The sequence below is a fragment of the Acomys russatus genome, chromosome 2 (genome assembly GCF_903995435.1).
Source record: "Acomys russatus chromosome 2, mAcoRus1.1, whole genome shotgun sequence".
Classification (NCBI taxonomy): domain Eukaryota; kingdom Metazoa; phylum Chordata; class Mammalia; order Rodentia; family Muridae; genus Acomys; species Acomys russatus.
Genome location: NC_067138.1, coordinates 56,497,010 through 56,519,390, shown reverse-complemented (window position 1 = coordinate 56,519,390; position 22,381 = coordinate 56,497,010). Strand labels below are relative to the sequence as shown.

General features: G+C 43.7%; 1 protein-coding gene across 1 annotated transcript; it reads left to right on the top strand.

Moving 5' to 3' along the window:
- The first annotated feature begins 2,982 nt into the window (after window positions 1–2,982).
- C2H6orf163 (chromosome 2 C6orf163 homolog) lies at window positions 2,983–21,060 on the top strand. The gene is made up of 5 exons (XM_051161518.1): window positions 2,983–3,193; window positions 6,914–7,008; window positions 8,060–8,167; window positions 10,502–10,704; window positions 20,497–21,060. The coding sequence occupies exons 1-5, from the start codon at window positions 3,046–3,048 to the stop codon at window positions 20,927–20,929; spliced, it is 987 nt and encodes a 328-aa protein (XP_051017475.1). The 5' UTR covers window positions 2,983–3,045; the 3' UTR covers window positions 20,930–21,060.
- The last annotated feature ends 1,321 nt before the right edge of the window (window positions 21,061–22,381 follow it).

The window sequence follows — 22,381 nt, the reverse complement described above, 5'->3', positions numbered from 1 at the left end:
AGATAGTTAGCTAGATAGCTCCTAACAGTTAAAAGGTTTACCCAGGTAGCCTGCAGTGATTCTCAGCTAGTGGGGACCCGGACCTCCTCCCTCCTAAGTGCAGGGATTTCCCCATCAAACTACAGTTTCCCTAAAGTGCAATGTCCATGTAAGAACCAAGTAGCCACATTAGCAGGTAAGCATAAAATGTTGAAGCATTGAGCACAGGAACATTCCTATATTTTGAAACAATGTGAAGGATTGCCAACTGCCAAATCCTCCCCAGTGACACTCAGAACTACCTGCTGATAGGACAAAAATGTTTATTAAACTTTCTGCACTAATGTAAAGTGTTGCTTTACAGACTGCTGTGTTAAAGAAGGAATGGTTAGGATGAAGTAGGAGGTTGAGTTCACATGGTTGAGCAGGAGCTGTTCAGAGTGGCACTCTCCTAAAGAGTGGGGAAACGGACAAACTGATGGGTTAGAGCTTCAAGCAAATTTTTGGTTTGGTTTGGTTTGGTTTTAGTATTATTAAATTTGTTTCTTGATATTCTATTTACTCTAACCCCTTTCAATCTTCCCAGCCCTGTCATGATCCCTTTTTTCCTACACTTCCTTTTCTCATATCCATATCTTTTTTTTTTTTTTTTAACGCATTGATTTTAACCCAAACTATCTGGCTGTGGATTTGGATCACACCATTGGCGTGCCACCCCAGAGGCTCACTGTTGGGCACACAACTGAAGCAATGCCTGCCAATCTCAAGAATCTGTCAACCAATCTTTTATCACTGAGGGGTGGAGCTTTGGGAAAGGCCTAAGGCAGGCAGCTGCAGTCGCTGAGATCAGCAGTGCTGTGCCCCGAAGATGGCATTTCCCAGCCCTTCCTCCTATTGTCCAGCTCCAAGTCAGCAAGCTATCTGATTGATGAATTGATTTTCAAGAATCCCTTGGAGAGTAAAATGGTTGGTAGAGGGGTCTTGAGTTCAGTTCCAGGGACCCGCATGACTGACAAGAACTGAATCATTTGACTTCCACACAAATACCATGGCATGTGTACTCACACCTAATATACTTTTTCAAAAAAATTTATTTCCTTTTTTAAAAAAGACATGTCTCACTGTGTGGCCTTGATTGCCTGATTGACCTAGAACTTGTTACATGAACCAGCTTGTCCTCAAACTCACGAAGATCCAGTGCCCTTTGCCTCCCATGTGCTGGTGTTAAAAGCATCTGCCACGCTCTAAATAACTTTTTCTTCCGTGTTTTTAATTTAAAAATTACAAATTCTCTCTGTCTGAGCAGTCCCTGGTTGCTTGCAGCTCTGTCTAGGGGTAGGCGTTGTGAGCCTTTCCTCTTTCACAGTAGCGTTTCTAATTGGTGCTGTCACTGTTCAGGTTTTATTTAGGCTGGTTTTTGTGTAGGTCAGGTTCGGGTACTGAATAAAACCAACCCTTCTGGAGACACTGTGTATGACACTGTCAAGCAAATGGAAACAGTTTCAGTGGCTTCATACAGTCGACACAACAGATGCTTGCAATAGGCAGAGTTTCTATTTCTCGCTTGATAGGAACAGTGATAGGCCTAAGTTACTTGCGATGTTTAAGAGCCATGGTAAGCCCGGGGCGGAAGGATGGGCCTGGCGTTACAGGGTAAGAGGACTGTTGCACGTTAAGGTCACTGTGGCCCCCAAATCAGTTTCCAGGCAGGCTGCGGTGATGTAGTGAAACCCTGTCACAAGCAAACCCCTCAAAAGTGCCCCGCTCCCCACCTCATGCTTGCAGGCTAAGGTGTGAGTTCTCAGCTGTGCTGCCATCGGGCCTGTATTCCACCCTCGTGGACTCGAAACCCTCAGAAACCATAAGCCAAACCGAATGCTTCGAGAGGAGCCAAGATGCCCACCCAAGTATGAAAACCAGGCTTAATGGAACAGCACTGTAATTTCCAGTTTTATTGGCATGCCACCAAAGCACATTCATAATAACATGAAAATCCTTCACTGCCCATTAATTGAAAATTAATTATTTAACAACACACACACTTAAAACGTGGTCGGCTGAATAACGCTTTCTCCCATACACACCCAGACCCTCACCACTAGCCCCTGGGAATATGTGGTAAAAGGGGCCTTGTGGCTCTCATCACATTTAGGATTTTGAGATGACAGGGTCACCCTGGCTTGCGTGGGGAGGGGGGTGCCCTGCGTAGACACAGGTCCACAGAAGGAGGCAGAAGGTCAGAGGGAGAAGTGATTCCTCCACAGAAGCAGAAGCCACCACACCTAGGACGATGTATGGCTGTTTGTAGTTGGAAAAGACAGGAAACAGATTCTTCCTCAAGGCCTCTCCTACAGTGGCCCGTGACTCTTTAATGCAGTTCCCCATGTTGTAAGGTGACCCCCCAAGCATAGAGTCATTTTCATTGCTAACTCATAACTGTAATTTTGCTACTGTTATGTAACGTAACTGCTTTTGGAGATAGAAGTTTGCCAAAGGGGCCTGACCCACAGGTTGAGAAGCGCTGCTCTACGGAGGAACCAGCCCTCCTGGCATCTTGATTTTAGCCCTAAAATCACTGTGGACTCTGACTTCCCAAAGTTCAGTGGGATACATTTGTGTTGCAGATAAGTCCCGGAGGTTGTGGTGTTCACCTGTTACGGCAGCAAGAGGCCACTCAGGGAGATGGGTAGCAGCTGTCTCTGTCCTCCGATGTCATCATGTCAAGTTGCTTTTATGAGCAAAGCTTGTCTTACCTAGCAACAGTTGGGAAGTTGACAGCTTCATGCTAGCACAGGGAGGGAGCAACTACTCATCTCTTCCCAAATCCAGTGCCCACACCTTGTTGGCAGAAGCTGGCAGTAACACTCTCTAGGCATACGGCCACTGCCCAATCAAAATGGATTGTTTAGTCTTTGCCAGCCTCTAGTAGGACCGCGAAACCCCGACTCTCTTCCAGCTTGCTTAGACTTCGCGCTTCTCTTGAAACTGCCTTTTTTTTTTTTTTTTTTTTTTTTTTCCTGATCCTGATATCAACTGCAGGTAGTATATGTTTTCGGAAATTTAACTATGATCAGAAATCCAGATTATACTAATTTTGTTTGCTGTGCTGTTTGCAATAAAATAATCCCACCAGCCCCTTTCGGGGACACCTTCAAACGGATCCATGAATACAAGCCATTTAAGACACGCTTTTACACTCACAAAGATATACTGGGTAAGTGATTTTACTCTTTTTTGGGGAGTGGGAATCTTTTGAGACAGGGTTTCTCTGTGTAGCCCTCGCTGTCCTGGAACACACTCTATAGACCAGGTTAGCCTGGAACTGACAGTGAGCCGCCTGCCTCTGCCTCTGCCTCTGGAGTGCTGGGATTACAGGCATGCGCCACCATGCCCAGCAGTGATTTTATTTTATTTTTCCTTTGTTATTTGTGTTTGCTTGTCTCTGTAAGAATTCTATCACGACATGGTAATGTGTGGGAATGCAGGGGCTCTAGTTAACAGTTTTGTGTATGGGGCGGAGTTTTCAGCCTCGCAGTAGGTTTCTTGTGAATAAGAGCAATTCTACGTATCTTTTAAATTATTTTAAAGCTTTAATGAAATGTATCTATTTAACATCTGAAACATCGTAGTAAATATGTGCAACCATGTGGGTGCTGGGAATTGAACTCAGAACCTCTGGAAGAACAGCCAGTGCTCTTAACCACTGAGCCATCTCTCCAGCCCCCATGTACCTTTTGTCTTACATGTTTAAAACACTGTTTTGGAATAGTTTGGTTCATAGGTTTCAAAAAGTGGTTAAAACCTTTTCATGAACCCCAATTTCTTATGTAATCTTGGTACGTTGTCAAAACTGGGAAGTTAGCACAATAAAGACGACGTGCTTAAGTCGGGCACAGACCTTACAAATCATTTTAGACTCATCGAAGTTGTTTGTTTGTTTTTTTTTATTAATAGCATCTCCTTTCTCAGTATGTATGTTTTTTTTTAAAGTTCTGTAGCTGTCCTCTGCAGTTAAACTTGAGAACAACGAATGTAATGATATTTAGATAATAAGGAAGAAAACAGCACCGTACATTTGTGTTACATTTTTATGAATGTAATGTATGGACACAGTGTTGAAACTTCATAATACAATATACATCCATCTGTACCACAGTATTTACTGCTTTATGTTTTAAGACTTGAAAATGTGTGGGAGGGGGCCCTGGAGAGATGGCTCAGCAGTTAAGAGAATTTGCTGCTCTTCCAGAAGAACCTATTCTAGGGAGTTCAGTGTCGCTGGTCCCTGAGGAGACCTGGACACATTCACGCACAGATACACACATCTACACACAATTTAAATGAATAAAAATTAATCTTTTTAAAAATAATAAAATTGGAAGGATAGCAGGCTACCAAGAAGAGACTTGATACCCTATGAGCATACAGAGGGGGAGGAGGTCCCCCTCAGGCACAGTCATAGGGGAGGGGAGTAAGGGGAAAGTGGGAGGGAGGGAGGAATGGGAGGATACAAGGGATGGGCTAACAATTGAGATGTAATATGAATAAATCAATAAAATATATTAAAAAAAAAGAAAAATAATAAAACGTAAGAGACACATTAATGATCTCAAGGTAACGTTTAATCCCACAAAACATGCCATTCAGCTGTAGGTGATGGAAACAACTTAGAACAGAGTACATGAAGTAGGAGTTTGCGATGAGATTTCTTGACCCTTTTAACAAACACGCAGGGTGGAATCTGCCATCAAGGGTTTAGTCTACCGGGAGCTGGAGAGATGGCTCAAGGGTCAAGAGCATTCCTCTAAAAGACCTGGGTTCAATTCCCAGCACCCACATGGCAGCTCACAAATGTCTATAACTCCAGTTTCAGGGGATCTGACACCCTCACACAGACATACATTCAGTCAAAAGACTAATGCACATAAAACAAAAAAACAAAACAAAACAAAAAAAGATTTTGGCCCACCATGCTCACTCTCAGTGAGCTGGCTGAGTGCTGCCATCAGCCCTACACCAGCACCAGAAAACAATGTGGATACAAATGGTACCAACATGTATCAACCTTGGCTTAGAAATCCCAGAGGAAAAGAAACTCTTTTCTATTTATGTCTTTTATGTAAAAAACTTAAAGAGTGAGGCTGGTCGGGCTGACTATGCGCCCGATTCCATCCAGACTAGCTTCTGTAAGAAAGACAGGCCAAGCAATATGGATGATGCTATTGGCAATCTTACCACACCACTCAGGAGAGGGAGTTGTTGAGAGAAGCAGGGCCTGCTACCCCAGCAGGATACGGTGATCAAATGCACATACCCATAGCATCTTGCTGAAGGATCTTCAAGCTAGGCACTACAACAGGGTAAAAGTCGTTTCAGGTGAGAAGAGTGTACACCCTGCGACCAGACAAAGGGCTCAGTTCTTCATTCCAGGTCCACAATTGTCCTTAGCTGTCTGATTTTATGATGTGGCCCCAGGTCCAGAACTGTCCCTAGCTGTCTGATTTTATGATGTGGCCCCAGGTCCAGAACTGTCCCTACCTGTCTGATTTTATGATGTGGCCTCAGGTCCAGAACTGTCCCTAGCTGTCTGATTTTATGATGTGGCCTCAGGTCCAGAACTGTCCCTAGCTGTCTGATTTTATGATGTGGCCCCAGGTCCAGAACTGTCCCTAGCTGTCTGATTTTATGATGTGGCCCCAGGTCTAGAACTGTCCCTAGCTGTCTGATTTTATGATGTGGCCCCAGGTCCGGCATTGTCCCTACTGTCTGATTTTATGTGGCTTGCTACCTTCTCATTATTGGATGCTATTATGTGGAAGTCAAATTAGATCCCTGACAGAGCAATGATAAACTAGGAACTTAGCTCACTCCACAGCTGGCAGAGTTAAAGAGGCCAACACACCAAAGAAAGACATTTGCATGGTGTATTAAAGAAAACCCCTGACAGGCAGGAGAGAGGAGGTGAACAATGCGCTAACGCCTCGCGAATTCTCAGTCTGCTTTGAGTATGCCACAATGTGCATGGCATTTACTTTTTTTTCTTTTTTCATTTTTAAAAATGTATTTTATTGATTTATTCATATCACATCTCAATGGTTTTCCCATCCCTTGTATCCTCCCATTCCTCCCTCCCTCCCATTTTCCCCTTACTCCCTTCCCCTATGACTGTGTAAGAGGGGGACCTCCTCCCCTGTACATGTTCACAGAGTATCAAGTCTCTTCCTGGTAGCCTGCTATCCTTCCTCTGAGTGCCGCCAGGCCTCCCTATCCAGGGGACATGGTCATATATGGGGCACCAGAGTTCGTGTGAAAGTCAGACCCCACTCTCCACTCAACTGTGGAGAATGTCCTGTCCATTGGCTAGATCTGAGTAGGGGTTCGATGTTTACTGCATGTATTGTCTTTGGCTGGTGCCATAGTTTGAGCAGGACCCCTGGGCCCAGATCTGCCCATCATAATGTTCTACTTGTAGGTTTCTAGGACCCTCTGGATCCTTCTATTTCCCCATTCTCCTTGCTTCTCTCACCTAGAGTCCCAGTAGGAAGTCTTCCCCTTTGTCCCACTTTCCTGGTAAGTGAAGACTTTCATGGAGCATTTACTTTTCATTGCCTACTGTTTGGACTGGGTGTATAAAAAAACAACTGGATCTCTTCAGGCCTGAGTGATGCACTCCCTCTTAATCAGTTTGTGGAAAACGTACCCCTCCGACAGATATTTTTGAAGAAGAGAGCGCAGGCTTGGGGTACAGCTGAGTGGAAGGCTACATGCTTAGCGTGATGGCTTCAATTCTTCATGCCAAAAATAATTTAAATGATTGACATCACCTAAGGAGACGCGTCTCCTACATGGCTTGCATAGACAATTAGCCAGCGACAGAAAGGACAGACAGGGGTAGATGACGTGCACATGTAATCATTTTTCTCCAAACATGCAGAAATTGGAGCAAGCATTCTGAACCACGAAGAGCAGTTTCAAGAGTCTGCGCTCAGGGAATGCATTGCAAAAGCAGAAGCTAAAGTGTGGTCACAGGTAAAGGGGCCCGGAGGCGAACCCGAGCCACATCTCTACAGTGCCTCACTCTGCATTTGTCTAAAATGGTAAATCCAGTGTAGCAGGCAAGGGATAGACCACAGAGTCCTGATGACTCTGGATTCTTGGGCATGGTCTTTGCCTTCCGCATCCTTGGCTTCTTTGTCTGTAAGGAGGGACAGTAGCAACTGCCATCTCAAAGGACTGCTGAGAGGGTTCAATGAAGGGATGCAATGAAGGAATGAGGCCATGCTTGGTCAGAAGCAGGTCCCACCAAGAACTTCCTTCTGTCTAAGTTGCCCTCTGTGTGGATGACTCTGGCCACTTTATTCTCAGTTGAAGCTTAAAGGGGGGGGGGCTCTTCATTGTTTATTATGGTTTTATATTCATTATGGACTATCAACATGTGCAGTACGAAACAAATATTTCTGAACTAAATGTCCATTTCCCCCAATGCCTTAACTTGACTTAAGTCACCATGTTGCATTCCTCCAGTCTCAGCTACACAGGGGGCTGGGGGAGGGGAAGACTGGGGGAGAGGAAGACTGAGGGAGGGGAGGCTGGGGGAGGGGAAGACTGGCGGAGGGGGAGGCTGGGGGAGAGGGAGGCTGGGGGAGGGAGAGGCTGGGGGAGGGGGAGGCTGGGGGAGAGGGAGGCTGGGGGAGGGAGAGGCTGGGGCAGGGGGAGGCTGGGGGAGGGGAAGACTGGGGGAGGGGAAAACTGGGGGAGGGGAAAACTGGGGGAGGGGAAAAACTGGGGGAGGGGAAGACTAAGGGAGGGAGGCTGGAGCAGGGGGAGGCTGGAGCAGGGGAAGGGGAAGGCTGGGGCAAGGGGGAGGTTGGGGCAGGACAAGGTTGGCAAACCCAAGACTAGCCTGGGCAATCTAAGAAGGGACCTATGTAAATGAAACAAGCAAATAAAACCCCCTGTGGTAGGTGTTAATTTTCATTAAGCATGAAAACTTAACTTACCAGCTTCTGCAGTAGTGACCAGCCTGAATTATTAATAGACACATGGGCCTTTTTTTTTTTTTTTTTTTTTCTCCCCAAAGGCGAATGAGCTCCAAAAACAAGCCGTGGAGCAAGCCCTTGAAGACGCAAATGCCAGACACGAATTCAAAATTCGATTTCTGGAAGAACAGCATCAAAAAGACTTAAAGGTTCTCTATATAAAGACTTGCTCGTTGTCTTTTTGAGTAGTGGTTAAGTGCGTTAAGGAAAAGGAAAGTGTTTCTGTTAGCCAGTTCGGGAAGAAGGGGCGGGGGGAGCTGTCATTAGCCGAGTCCAGGTTAGTGTTCCATAAAGGCCGGGAGGGAACCTCAGTGATGGACACGACACAAGGTTCAGTCACAGCAGTGACACAGCGCACATGACCACTGCAACGAGATAACTGATGATAGGACTGGATGTTTAGTGTCTGGCTCCCTGACATGACTTCAGGCTCCATTAGGACAGGCTGCCTTGTCTCTGTGCTAGCCCTGGTGTCCAGCACTGTGCCTTGACATAGCAGGGACTCAAAATGACGACTCAATAGAGTGAACTGTTCTCTTCTTTCTCCTGGGATTTTTGGTTGCATACTTTTCCCTAAAGTTGCTTTTTCTGCACAGCCAAGACAGACGTTTGTTTGAGCAAAATTTGAAGCAAGCCTTAATTAAATACTGGCCAGGATGATGGACTTTGACCAGGTCAGTTCCTGAGATTTTAGAAAGCGGTGACAAGTCCCATTTTGCAGAGGCTTAAAAAAGAAACCTCATAAGGATATGTATTCCCACCTGGTCCAGCTGGGGCCAAGCACATATCCTGCCATACTGGCTGCCTGCGTAAAGAGAGACATCCCAGCTTCCCTGTAGTATTCCTAGTAGGACCCGATCTCAAAAAGAGAAGAAAGGAAAGGAAAGAAAGAGAAAATCTCTTCCCCTGAGAACACTAGATTCTAACAATTTTTCGGTGTTGGGGATTGGACGCAGGCTTTTACTTGTGCTAGGGCCAGTGGTCTAACACTGACCTTTGCATACACTTCTAATCAGTAATGTTATCACTGAGATAGTTTTTCTAAGGAGCTAAATGCCAGTTCATCTTTTCCTTGACATGTAGAGTCCTGTTGATATGTAGCTTCAGCTGAGACTCTCTGGATACACATTAAAGCAGCTGGCTCCGCTGGGCTCCCAGAGAGGGCACTGGGAGACATTAGGCAAAATTCAGCCAGCAGAACTTGGGGTGCTTTTTACTGCTTTACAGTCTGGGTAAGATGTCACTCGAAAATGAGACCCTGCAGCCCTAAGAAGGAAGGAAGGAAGGAAGGAAGGAAGGAAGGAAAGAGGGAAGGAAGAGGAAAGGAAAGAAGGCTATAAAATTGTGACATTCTCTAGAGAGAAAATAAATTAATGATTTCTTGAAAGACTCCATGGTCTTAGCCAGTGAAGGGGAGACTGATACTCGCGAACTCCATCTCCATCTCCAGTCCTGTCGCTAACCAGCTGTGTGAAGTAACTCAATTCCTTTACGTTCTCTGACAACTCTGAAGTAGATACACATTTATCTTTTAACAAAGGGTTTGAAAGTTCCAGACATATTAGTTGCTCATCCATTTCTGATACAACACTCGTTATGCAATTACAAGGAATGAATATCAAGTATCAAATCTTGAGGTCGAATGCAGTCCTTGATCTCGTCCAGTGTGCAGGGAGGCCTCTGAGAATCTGGCTCTAAGGCGCCTGTAGCGTTTTCCCCGGCAGGGTGCTTTCGCACCATGGAGTTAGCAGGCATTTTCAAAACAGTGACAAGGTCCTTTAGGGCCTTTGGTGAGACATCCCACAAATCACTGTTTGACTACCGCTCTCTTTCTCTACTTGGTTGAAAATACTCCACCCAACAATGGAGCGTCTGTCTCCTTCATGAACGAGGGATGTGGCATGGGGAGCAGCAGTGGGGCCTGGGAGGCTCCTGGGACTGAAGTGATGTGTGCACTCCCTGTCTGAGCCTTAGGGTCCCTTCATGGTGTTTATTTCTGCCATTTCCCAATATTACGTCTATATTTCCATGGACAATGATGCCATGACAGTAAAAGCATTTACTTGGAGCTATAGGACCCATGAGACCCTAGGTTTGGCTACCAGCACTGGGAAAAAAAAAAAAAAAAAAGACAGAGAGAGAGAGAAAATTAAAAGTGGCCAGAAAACTTTACCCCCCACACCTATTTTCTTTTTTGTACACTACACACTATCTTGTGTGTATATGTGTGTGTGTGTGTGTGTGTGTGTGTGTGTGTGTGAGAGAGAGAGAGAGAGAGAGAGAGAGAGAGAGAGAGAGAGAGAATGCACACTTTGAATATTTTATTTTAATTAAAAAATTCCATATAATTGACAGCTACTTTTAAGTCATGTGTTCATTATATCAGATAAACGAAACTCTGATGGATCTCTGCTTTTAGTGTTCATTTTAAGACATCAAACCTGTAATATCTAAATCCAATTTTTCCGTTCCCTTTCCTTAAGGCTGTACAAGACAAAACCAAGGAGGAGATATTTCAAAGCATGGATGCTGAACTGAAGAGAGAGCACTCTGCTGCAGAGCAGCGCATGGTCCACAGAATCCAGAGGATAATGATGGAGTGCCACAGAGAGAAGCTAGAGGCTGTGAATAAAGCCAGGGAAGAAGAAAGAGAGATTGCCAAGAAAGCTATGGAGGACCAGAAAAGGTATCCCAGAGAACACATCTATAAATTAGCATCCAACTCCATAAAAATTCACCTAGAGAAAGAAATAATGTTAAGGTGTATGTGTGAATACTGCTCAGCATTTCCTGGTTTTGTTGTGGGATAAATCCAATACTGATATGAACAAAACAGGAGGGAGGGAAGGAAAAGGGAGGGGAGGAGGAGGAGGAGGGGAGGGGAGAGAGAGAAAGGAGGGGGGAGAGGTTGCTTTAAGAAAAATAGTAGCGTAAGTGCCCGACTATCTATCATTTAGAATAAGGGATTGAAAGTTACTAACGCGTCTGGAGGTCCCGTATCTTTTCCTCAGTCACATCTCAGCCTTCTTCTTAGTAGATAGTGACCCCTCACAATGTTATATTTCTCATTTTGCATCTCCAGTATTAAAAAGCTGAGAAGAACCAATAAGCACCTTTCCTTAAACACTTCAAAGTCATGGTTACCAGCCTAGTTCACACACTGCTGTGGGTGTGTTAGCTCTCCATCTTTTCTTTGTGAAATCAAAGGTGAATACATAAAAAAGCTGACTTCATGGAAGTGTACGGAGGAAAACACACAAGTCCCTGTTTACGGCTTCCTACATCTTTGGCTCCCCAAAACAAACACTTTATATAACGAGGCTTGTATTGTCCCATATCCTTGGAGATATTCACAGTCATTTATGTATATATATCCACAAATCATTTTTATAGATCATAGTTTGCAGAAGTGTGCATGTGTGAGGGGAGAGGGAAGGAAGGAGAAAAGAGAGAGAGAGAGAAAGAGAGGACAGAGAGAGAAAGAGATGGGGGGGAGGGACAGGGGGGGAGACAAAGGGAGAGAGGAGAGAGACATGGCGGTGGGGGGGGGGGGGAGAGAGGAGGGAGGGAAATGGAAGGGGAGAAAGGGCAGGGTAACCCAGTCAGGAGTCCAGGGCCTATTGGATATAAGAGAAAACCATATTTCCAGATGTTGAGTGACCTGCTTAAGACCCCCAAGCTATAGCAGTAAAACCAAGATGGAGTCTTCCTGTTTGGCCTCCAAGTTTTGGTTTTTGCTGCTTGACTTAAACATATCTATCTGAATACAATCAGCAGGTAAAATCTTAAAGACAAGTCTTTCCCGGAGTTTAAACTAGCCATTCTAGTGGCCAGAAATAAAAGAGCCTGAAAGTTGTCTCTCTCCAACCTGGAGCAGTGACTTTCAGCCCGTGGGTCGTGACTCTTTTGAGACTCACATATCAGATATGCTGCACATTGATAATATTCGTAACAGTGGCAAAATTACAGCCATGAGCCAGGTGTGGTGGCACACACCTTTAATGTCAGGACTCAGGGAGGCAGAGGCAGGCGGATCATTGTGAGTTCGAGGCCAGCCTGGTCTACAAAGCAAGTCCAGGACAGCCGCGGCTACATAGAGAAACTCTGTCTCAAAAAAAAAAAAAAAAAAAAATTAAAGTCATGAATACGTTCATGGTTGGGGTCACCACAACATGACGAACTGTATGAAAAGGTCACAGCTTTAGGAAGGCTGAGAACCACTGAGCTAGCATGTAAGTCTTTGTGAACAGAAAACATTTGCTTAGAGAGCGAGTAGAGTGGGTGGTGGCCCTCTGCTCCCTCCCACACCTCCCCATCTGCAGGAGCGCTGGCTCTTTCTTTGGAGTCTTTTGGTTCACTCCTCACACACATGGGCAGTCTCCTGCATGCTCTCTTGTTCCTCGTTTTTTTTTTTTTTTTTTTTCCTTCTTTTAGCCATTTCCTCTGTGAGGCTTAAGTGTAAGGTTTTTCAATTCCCATCTTTTGTTGACTAAGATTAGAGAACTGCTGTTATTATTCAAATGTACCCAACTAAGATGCCTGTTTTGCTCACTCATGGTTTCCAAGTGTATAGAAGAGAGCCTGGTGCATGGTAGACATTTACTAATGTAAAAACACCATTCTTACTCGGAGGGAAGAGGAAAAAGTTCATTTTAGAGCAAATTATTGAGTTACCAAGGCCTAGAAAGCAGATTTGGGTTATCTCAAATACATGGTTACAGGTTCACGTAGTGTTTGTGTTCACATGTATGAGCGTATGTTGACATTGTAAGCATGTATATAGAGTCCAGAAGATAAAGTCAGGTGCTGTTCCTCAGGCAATACCCAACCTTTTCTTTTTTTCTTTTTTCTTTTTCCCTCCTTGAGACAGGTATCTCATTGGCTAGAATTTGCTGGCTGGCTACTGGGTCTCAGGGACCCACCCACCTGTGTTGGCCTTTCCAGCACTGGGATTGGCAAGCATGCATCACCATGCTAGCTTTGTTTGTTTGTTTGTTTGTTTGTGTTTGTTTTGTTTTCTGAGACAGGGTTTCTCTGTGGTCTTGGCTGTCCTGGGCTCCCTTTGTAGGCTGGCCTCGAACTCACAATGATCCGCCTGCCTCTGCCTCCTGAGTGCTGGGATTAAAGGTGTATGCCACCATGCCCGGCCTGATATATATATCTTTTTTTTTAAACATGGGCTATGGGGATCAAACTCATGTCCTCATGCTTGCAAGGCAAGCCCTTTATTAACAGAGCCATCTCCATAACTTCTTGGGAAGTTTTTTTGTTTGTTTTGTTTTGTTTGTTTTGTTTTGTTTTTTATCCTAACAACAAAGTTAAAAATCAGAGTGCTTTAAAGTACATAGGTGTGTAATGGAAAGGAAGTCTCTGTTCTTGGCCTGATGACATTATTGGCCTTAGGGTTGGGTTGGTGGAAGTTAAGGGGTCTTTTTGCACATTACAAAAATAATTTACTAGATACACACAGAAGTATGCAGTAGTGACTACTTGGGGCAGTGTAAACATAGCCTGAGACAATATGGTTCTGGCCCTGTAACATCCTATTTCCCACGTCACTGAAATTTTAATCAGTCATTCAGTCTTATAGAATGCCAAACACAGATACAAAGTTGTTCTGTGGAACAAGTTCATTTTTTCTTGTTGTTTTTGTGGGGTGTTAGGGACTGAGCCTAAAGCTTTTTGTGTGCTTCGTAGGTACTCTAGGACTGAGCTACATCTCTAGCTCTGTGAGTCACTAAAAACAAATGCTACAAAGGTGTTCTGATCAGCTAAACTCTGCAGGGTACCAGATCTTATTTCTAGGCACTGCTAAGTTCCAATCTGTTTTAGACTGTTTGCAGAAACTGCTCTGTGGAGGAAGACATAATCAAAATCCTACTAATGATTATTTGGATACTGTGGCGGTTTATATTGATAACTTTGTAGCATGGAGAGGGACCTTGTACGAAAAGCTCTGGGAATGTCTGTGAGGAAGTTTGTAGGTTGGGCTAGTCAAAGTGGGAAGACTCACATCAGATGTGGGCTCAAGAGTCTAGAATGAATAAAAAGGAGAAAGCAAGCCAGGCACCTGCCCTTGTCAGCCGCTGCTTCCCGACGACAGATGCAGTGTGACTCTGCTGCCATGTGGTTCTCTCCGTGATGGCCCATAGTCCCAAGCCACAGGAAAATTAGCACAGAAAACCATTACCAAGAATCGAGACAGTTGCTCAGATAAACCTGACCGTGTGGTTCAGTGCTTTGTAGTAAGGATGTGGAAGACTCTGGAATGCAGGGTAGAAAAACAATGCTGTAATGAGAGCTCAGTGGACAGCTTCATAGTTACAGTAAGAAGAGCATAGTGACAACGGAAACAGACAACAGAGTCCATGATGTTTCAGAGCAGAACAAGAACTTTTTCAAGAAGTGGGTTAGAGACCGTTCAAATCTAACTTCTTTCCAACTGAGTCATAATCCCATTGTTTATATCTACTGACTTCACCACATCTTCTTGCCTATTGACCAGCTGGTAGGCATCTAGATTGATTTCATTTCCTATCAACCAGTAGAGAGTAAACAGCTCTCAAGCAGTGAGCAACGATGCACGTGTGTCCATGTAGTGCAAAATAAAACCCTTCAGTCTACACCCAAGAATGATAGAGTTAGATCATAGAGCAGTTCTAGGTCTAGCTCTTTGAGACGACTCCAGGCTGGCTGCCACAGAGGCTGTACTAGATACCACTCACTCCTGCCGACAGCATGTCATAGAGAGAACCCAAGCAACCTCGGAAGGGCCATAAGAAGAGGAAGGAGTAGGGCCTGGGTCAAACTGTGGCCTGTACCGTGCTTGCAATTTTCCACAGTACTAACCTGCTCCACAGGAAGTTGTTTGAGTTATCCAGTGGGTTTTTCCCACGTCACCTGACTTATCAAGTGTCTTCTGGATCAAATGGATTTGAATTTGAAGCTCTGGTGGAAAGAAATTAAGACCCTTCCTCAGTATTAAATGAAGTAACCAAAGTATGACTTTCCCGTCTGAGTACTGGTACAAATAACACACAGGGATTAGGAGAGTTGAACATCCAAAAAGATCAAGTAAAGTGGGGGTTAGCTGTGTAGTAAGGTAGGTGTCTGGGGGACATTGTCTGTGTTGGGCTTTAGAAGGAGAGAGAGAGAGATGAGTTTCAAGAGAGACATAAAAATGAAAACAGAATGAGCAAAGATGAGAGTTTCTTATACAATGAGACAGGGCCAATGGGAGGTTTAGGAGTCCTACTGGACCCCAAGATGCAAGTGTGCTGAGAAGGCTGGCCTCTGGGTATTTCCTCCACAGTCTTGTTTATATAAATGCCTGCAACCCCAACTCCAGGGGAATCACTCTTCCTCCTGCCAAGTCAGGGGAGTTTTCAGTGTCCCGGGCAGAAAATCTGCAGAAAATACGGCATTTTCCTGTTAAATGCAGTGGTTATACCAGCTGGGGGAAGAAAAAAAAAAAAAAAAAGCTAGCTGTTCAGTGGTTCAAATGAAAAGTGGATCAACAACTTCTTATTGGCTAGGCAAGCAAATGACTCGCTCCGTTCAGTACTGGTCCACTTCGTGTGCAAATGATTTTGAAGGATGAATGTCATCAAAATTTAGCAGTTGTCCATGGGGGAAAGGATTCAGATATTTATTCATGGGCATAGACGGGGGCCTGTGCCGGTGGCTGTCCGTATGGGAAGAATGAAGAATACCACTTCAGTAGAAGGGGAGAATACACTGATGCTTTCTCTATAAACCCATGAGCAACAATACATCTCGCAACATCTTAACAGTCTCCCAAAGAAAGGCAGAAGGGTTCTCAAGACGGAGAAAACAGCGATTTCTAGTACAGATAGTCCATGCTTTCCCCCATAGCAAGTACGTTTGCATTATTAGGCCTCAGAGCATATTTTGTTTAATATATCCTTTTCATTCTCTCTGAATCCGTTTTTATAAAACATCAGCCTACTTCTTCTAAGTGTGGACACAGCCTGCAGCCATATTAAAAATGGTGACATTTGTGCTAGTGCCATGCTTAAACGGAGCAAAGATTTCAAACCTCCAAGTCTACAGCCTAAATGACAATTGAGAAGGCCTCACCACTTACAGAGTGCGCAGGTGCTTTGTCAGGCCCTGCTCTGCAAGGCCACCAGCTGACTCTGCCATCCCCTCTGCTGCAAGTTTGGCAGCAGCTGGTGGCAGAGCGTCATTGCTGGTTGGCTCCCCTGGGTAACGTGCAGAACCCTGCCACTTGTCTTATTTCTCATGTGGATCCAAGACACTGTTGAGACTTACCTTTATTTCCAACCATTGCTTCTGTCTCCTGTGCACAGTGACCCCTCAAATATTTGGGATTAAGAGATCTTAGGAGAGATTAAATTGAAGCGAGACTAAGTTTGGAGACGGGCAGGAAAGAACAAGAGCTCCGATCTGCCCTGTCCTGCAGTAGCTCCTCATCTTTTACAGAGGAAAAGGCACATTAACTAGTCTGTACACTCAGAAAAAACGTTTCAAACGCACCAAAGAATTGACTGTGTTTCCTGTGGCAAATATTTAGCTTACCTTAAGAATGTCTTTTAAGCATTAATTCTCTTAAGCTTTTATCACAAACCTAGCTGTTATAAATTTTGTTATTGTTTGGACAACAAAATGTATTAATGAGAACTACATTTGAGTAATCCATGTCTGCAGTCACATATATTGCCTGCCCATTGTATCCACACCAGTCATGCCATACAGGGCAGAGCCAAAGATAAAAAGGCCACAGCCTCCATGTCTGTGCCCCAACCCATGTGTAGCTTTAATTCCAGAACGTCAAGTAAAGACTGAGAATGTAGGGATACCTACAGCTGAGGCCAAAAGGAGCAAAGTCCAAAGAATCAAAAACTCAAGCTCTGAATTGGGCTTTGAGAAATTGAAAAAGCACATTTGGAAAAAACGCCAGATGTTTGCCAGGAGGCATTGATATCAAAGTATTTAGGAAGGAGGTAGAGCACCCACCTCCACCCCCACCCTCCAGGATAGACCTACTTAGCTCATATTACCTAAGGGTAGTGCTGGGGACCCCCTGGCTCACCCAGGAAGCACACCTTCTTCTTTGGGGATGTTGGATGAGGTCACGAAAATTTCCTTGTCTTTTCTGCCCTGGGCCCTAGAGGCTTTGGTCTCAGTATCACTAACACCCTATTAGTTTAATAAAACACCAAGTTATCGCTTGAGGATGTGTATGACTAGGAACTGAGAATTCTCTCTACAGTTCCACTACTGTTAGTGGCCCCTCACTTTTCTTTCTCCAGCATGAATCAGACACCAAGTTTGAGTCTTCTGGCAGGACACTTGATAGCTTAGCTGTCCTAAGTGAGGGTGGTTACAGCTTTATGGTGGTTCCTGGGTTTGTTCCTTTCTGTCTTGTCTCCTATCTCTGTCCTTTGTCACTAGTATAGACCCTCATTGTCCCTCCAGGAGGGTGCAGTATGATACAAGGGGGTCTCTCTGACTCACCGTACCAGGGTCTAACTTTCCTGCGCTACCATAGTACTCTGCTAAAATGTTGGTTTTATTGTTTTATGTTACTGGCAAGACATTTTACAGCGACTTCTTATGAGACTGAAGCAAGTAGTGGCTAAGGGCAGCCACTCTCCTACTTGCTCAATTATGCATGGAATGCCGAACAATAATTCTAACAGCTCCTGCTGAGCCTCACATCCCTTACCTATCACAAGGGGATAATAACAGTGTAAGCAAAAAGTAATAGCCTCAGTGGGCTGAGCTATACATGTAAGATGCTTAGAATAGTCCCTAGGACACGGTAAGTGCTAAGCACAAATGCTTGCGGTTAATGAATATAACCCACTGGGTGAAAAAGAGGAAGGAAAATTGCCTAGGAACTAGATGTGAGTCATGCTACATTCAGATTAGGGAAGTCTCTAAGGTTTAAAGCCAGGCGGAAGGAACTAGAAAAGGTGAGAGAATTTAATCTTGGAGGGTGGGGTTTAGACAGCGGCATGAGGGAAGCCTTGAAAAAGCTTCGTTGGTGTTGGGAGCAGGAAGGAAGGAAATGAGGAGAATTTCTGTTAAAATGCATAGCTAGTTTAACCCAACATTTGTAGATATTTTATTCTTAGTCTTCAAACATCTTACCCAAGCTAGGTTAGCTAAAGAATCCCACAGAGTGTAGCAAAGTGACTCAGAACACTGCCCACCGCTCGCACTGCCATGAGTTTGCTATCAAGTGTAAGTGAACTCCGACAAATCACTTAACTGTTCCAAATCCTAGTGTTCTCATCATAAACTGGACGTAATAATGGAATTACCTAGCTGAATTTCAGGAGTTATGACTAATATATACACAAACGCCTGTCAGTCTGCTTGGAACATAGTAAGAGTTCAGTAGGGTTGGCTACTATAACTTCATACATTCATAGTCTATCTACGTATCTGTATCTACAAATCCCCTCTCTCTATATTTGCAATATAGTTAATATTGTATTAAATTTCATATATATAACTATACATAAATATGTATGTTCATAGAGAGAGAGGCAGTTATATAATATACATATGTATATATATGTACATATATATGTACACACACACACACACACACACACACACACACACACACACATATACTGTTGCAACCAGAGGTCAGAATCACTCAGGGTCCTTGAGACTCGGATCGGAAGGGGCATATCCATGGACTCAAAACTCATTTTCGGACAAGAGGCTGATAAATGTTCTATTTTCCAGGAGTTAATATGCAAGGGGTCACAATATGCTGAAATAATAGGAAGCACAGCTTTGCCTGAAGCCACACTGAAAGAATTTTACAAATGAATAGAAACTTATGCCAGTCTTTTCACCAAGCATTATATTTTATTTGGAAGAATATTGTTTTCCTAAAAGCATTTGTGTTAAAGTGTAATTGATTTATTGTTACTTTGCACCAGTTGATAGATTTTTTTTTTAATGTCTGTCTCTTAGCCTCTAATTCTGTTAATATCAATAGATAAAACTCACATAAACTATAGTTTTTGGTTTTCAGTAATTTTGAGTATAAAAGGATTTTGGTCCTGTGATTAGAAAGTTAGAGATAATCTATAATTAAATATAGCTCAGGTTAAAGCAAAATTAACCCTAAAGCTAATGTATGCGTATGAAGTTTGTTTCCTTCTATCAGAAAGATGAGCAGCTAGGGTTTGGTGGCCTTGGCCTATAAGCTGAGCACCCAGCACTTGGGTGGATCGAGAGTTGTAGGTTAGGATCAGGGAGTTTGCTGGGAGAATTTTGTCTCTAATAATGTCAGAAGCTACACCAGTAAAGTCTTATCAACATGGCTGCTTAAACACGAATCAAACTAGGGCAACAACAAGAGCGATGCCAAAGTGGACAGGGAAAAGTCCATGAAGCCACTCTCCTACTGAGGAAGCTGAGGGAGGGAGGGATACTCTTCCACGGGGAAGAGGACACTTATTGGTTACCCAGTACCAAGTGGTCAGCTGAAACATACATACAAGCAGGTTATATTTAGGAATATATATATGTGTATATATAAACATACATATGCATGCAACAATAATTGATGAAAAGGACACAACTTGAAAGAGTGCAAGGAGTGGTATGTGCAAGGATTCAAAAGGGAGGAAAGAGAAGGAGAAATGATGTAATCATTATAATCTCAAAAAAAAAAATGTTGAAGGTCAGCCTGAGTTACATATTTGGTTCAAATCTACTCAAGGCAACAAAAATCAAACACGAATGATCCTGTCTCAAACAAACAAAAAGAGCTGAATTGATATGGAAAAATGCCTTCTTTGGAGGTTTAGGGCTCGGATTTTTTTTTTCCGAGACAGGGTCTCTCTGTGTAGCCTTGGCTGTCCTGGACTCCCTTTGTAGACCAGGCTGGCCTCAAACTCACAGTGATCCACCTGCCTCGGCCTCCCAAGTGCTGGGATTAAAGGAGTGTACCAGCATGCCTAGCATATTTTTCTTTTTTTTTTTAAAAAAGATGTACTTGTTATTTATACAGTATTCTACTTGCATGTACACCTACATGCCAGAAGAGGGCACCAGATTTCATTATAGATGGCTGTGAGCCACCATGTGGTTGCTGGGAATTGAACTTAGGACCTATGGAAGAGCGGTCAGTGCTCTTAACCTCTGAGTCGTCTCTCCAGCCCAGGGCTCAGAATTTTTTAAAGTACAATGCAGTCATTGTTTTTCTGGGCAGTGTAAACTCAAATGCCTCATGCTGACATTAGATGTCACACTAGTGGCTTTGTCCCAGCCCACAGCAGAGAACTTGATGGGCAGCTTCTGGGGGAAACTATCTTTAATTGATTAGTAATAGCTAATATCATCTGAAAGCTCGTGTGTACCAGCTTTCTCAGGTGGGTGACTTTTCTGTGATTAATGATAAAGTCACTGTGTTTCTAGCAGCTAGTCGATCTAATTTGTAAACCTGTGTCATCTTTTGTAGCAAGGTGGTGGAGGAGCTCGTGCATACTGGTGTGGCAGCTATCCGAGACCAGAAGGCAAACTTTGGCCAGCTGATAAAAGCAAAAGAGCACGAGATGAATGCTTACTATGGTATGGCTCAGAGGCAGAAGCAAGAAGAAGTGCAAGAAGTCCTTGAAGAAGCCGAGAAAACCCACCAGGCCAATCTTGAGAATGTGATGGATAAACTGGTGAACACCCAGGGGGAGCTGGTGTCCGTGGCAAAGCAGCTGGGAATCATGACAAACTGGAAAGATTTTCTGGAGGAGGAGTTACAGGAGACCAGGGCAGCGTTTCAGAAGTACATCAATTACACCTTCCCCAAGCTCTCCCCAGGACAAGCTGACTTCATGCTGCCAGAAAGAAAGAAAACACCTTCCAACGTTGCTAAGGAAAATGAACAGAGCACTGATTAGAAGCCCTCAGCTGAAATGACACTACAAAAGGCAGCCTTCCAAAACTGAATAAACATACTCTAAACCAGCTACTGACATTTGTTCATTGTACTGTTGGGCTGTAAGAATTTTCAACTACCCTTTTAAATTATCATGCAAGTTATAGATTTCTATTTTTCTTTTCTTTTTTGTCTTTTTCAAAGTCATAAATTTCGTAGGGCACTTTCAAGCATTCTTGGGGCGTGTTGTCTTCTTTCTGTTTTTCTGTGCTGTAAACAATTCCCACGGAAAACTACAGTACTCAACAGCATATTCCAAGGCACTGTGAGCGCCACTTCTAACTGGAAAGTGGAGACAAACTCGGAAAGGAAAGTGATGTTTAGAGGAAGCGGAATCACACTTCTGGACCTGGCTTGATTAATAGCTACATCACACTCACATTTGTTGCAGTTGAAAATGAGGAAAGAACATGTTGGGCTGTGACCTGCAGTAGAAAGATTAGTGTTTGGTTCGCAAAACCATCGATTTTTATCAAATATATTAAGGCAAATTTTAAATTCTGGGCCTTGGATATAAATAATTCAGAAAGGATTCACTGACAGTTTCTTGTTGTGAAAGAAAATTATAGATGTTAGGGACTGCTCAACCTTTAACCTAGCAACAAAGCTAAATGGACTCAGTGGGCTGGTGTGTGTGTGTGTGTGTGTGTGTGTAATGATAATACAGAAGAAATCATGAACTAGGAGTCGGGAGGGGAAAACCTGAGGTAGTAGGGAGGTAGTGATGTACAGTGCTTGTGTACTTGGTTCTCAAAAAAAAGTAAATAAATCCCCTAAAATCTCTGGCTTGAAGACGTACCATGTACTTTGGTACTTCGAAGTAGCCATGATAGTATATTAAGCAAAGAATAGGCAGATGGATCGATTACACAGAAGAGGGCCCAGAACTGAGCACACGAATGTAGTGAAGTGTCCCTAACAAAGGAGTGAATAGTGGTTAAACACCTAGACCTAATGAACAGCGGAAAGATACGTAGACATTCGCTACTCTCATGGAAACTAAGTCTGGACGACCATAAGCCTCATTATAAATGCAAATTCACCGGGAATATCACAGAAAAGACACAAGATTATTTTTTTTAAGTTTTTTTTTTTTTTTTTTGACAGGTTATCTGTGTAGCTAATGATGGCTCTAAAATTGCAATCTTCCTACCTCTGCCTTTGGAGTACAGAGCAGACACATACTACCACAGATGGCTGAAGAGTGATTTTAATAAGACACCAGAAGACACTAATGTTTTTTTATTGTTCATCGTAACCCTGAGAAAAGCAGTTGAAACTCACACACATACACAAAAAGTGCGTTTTAAGCCGGGCGTGGTGGCGCACGCCTTTAATCCCAGCACTCGGGAGGCAGAAGCAGGCGGATCGCTGTGAGTTCGAGGCCAGCCTGGTCTACAAAGTGAGTCCAGGA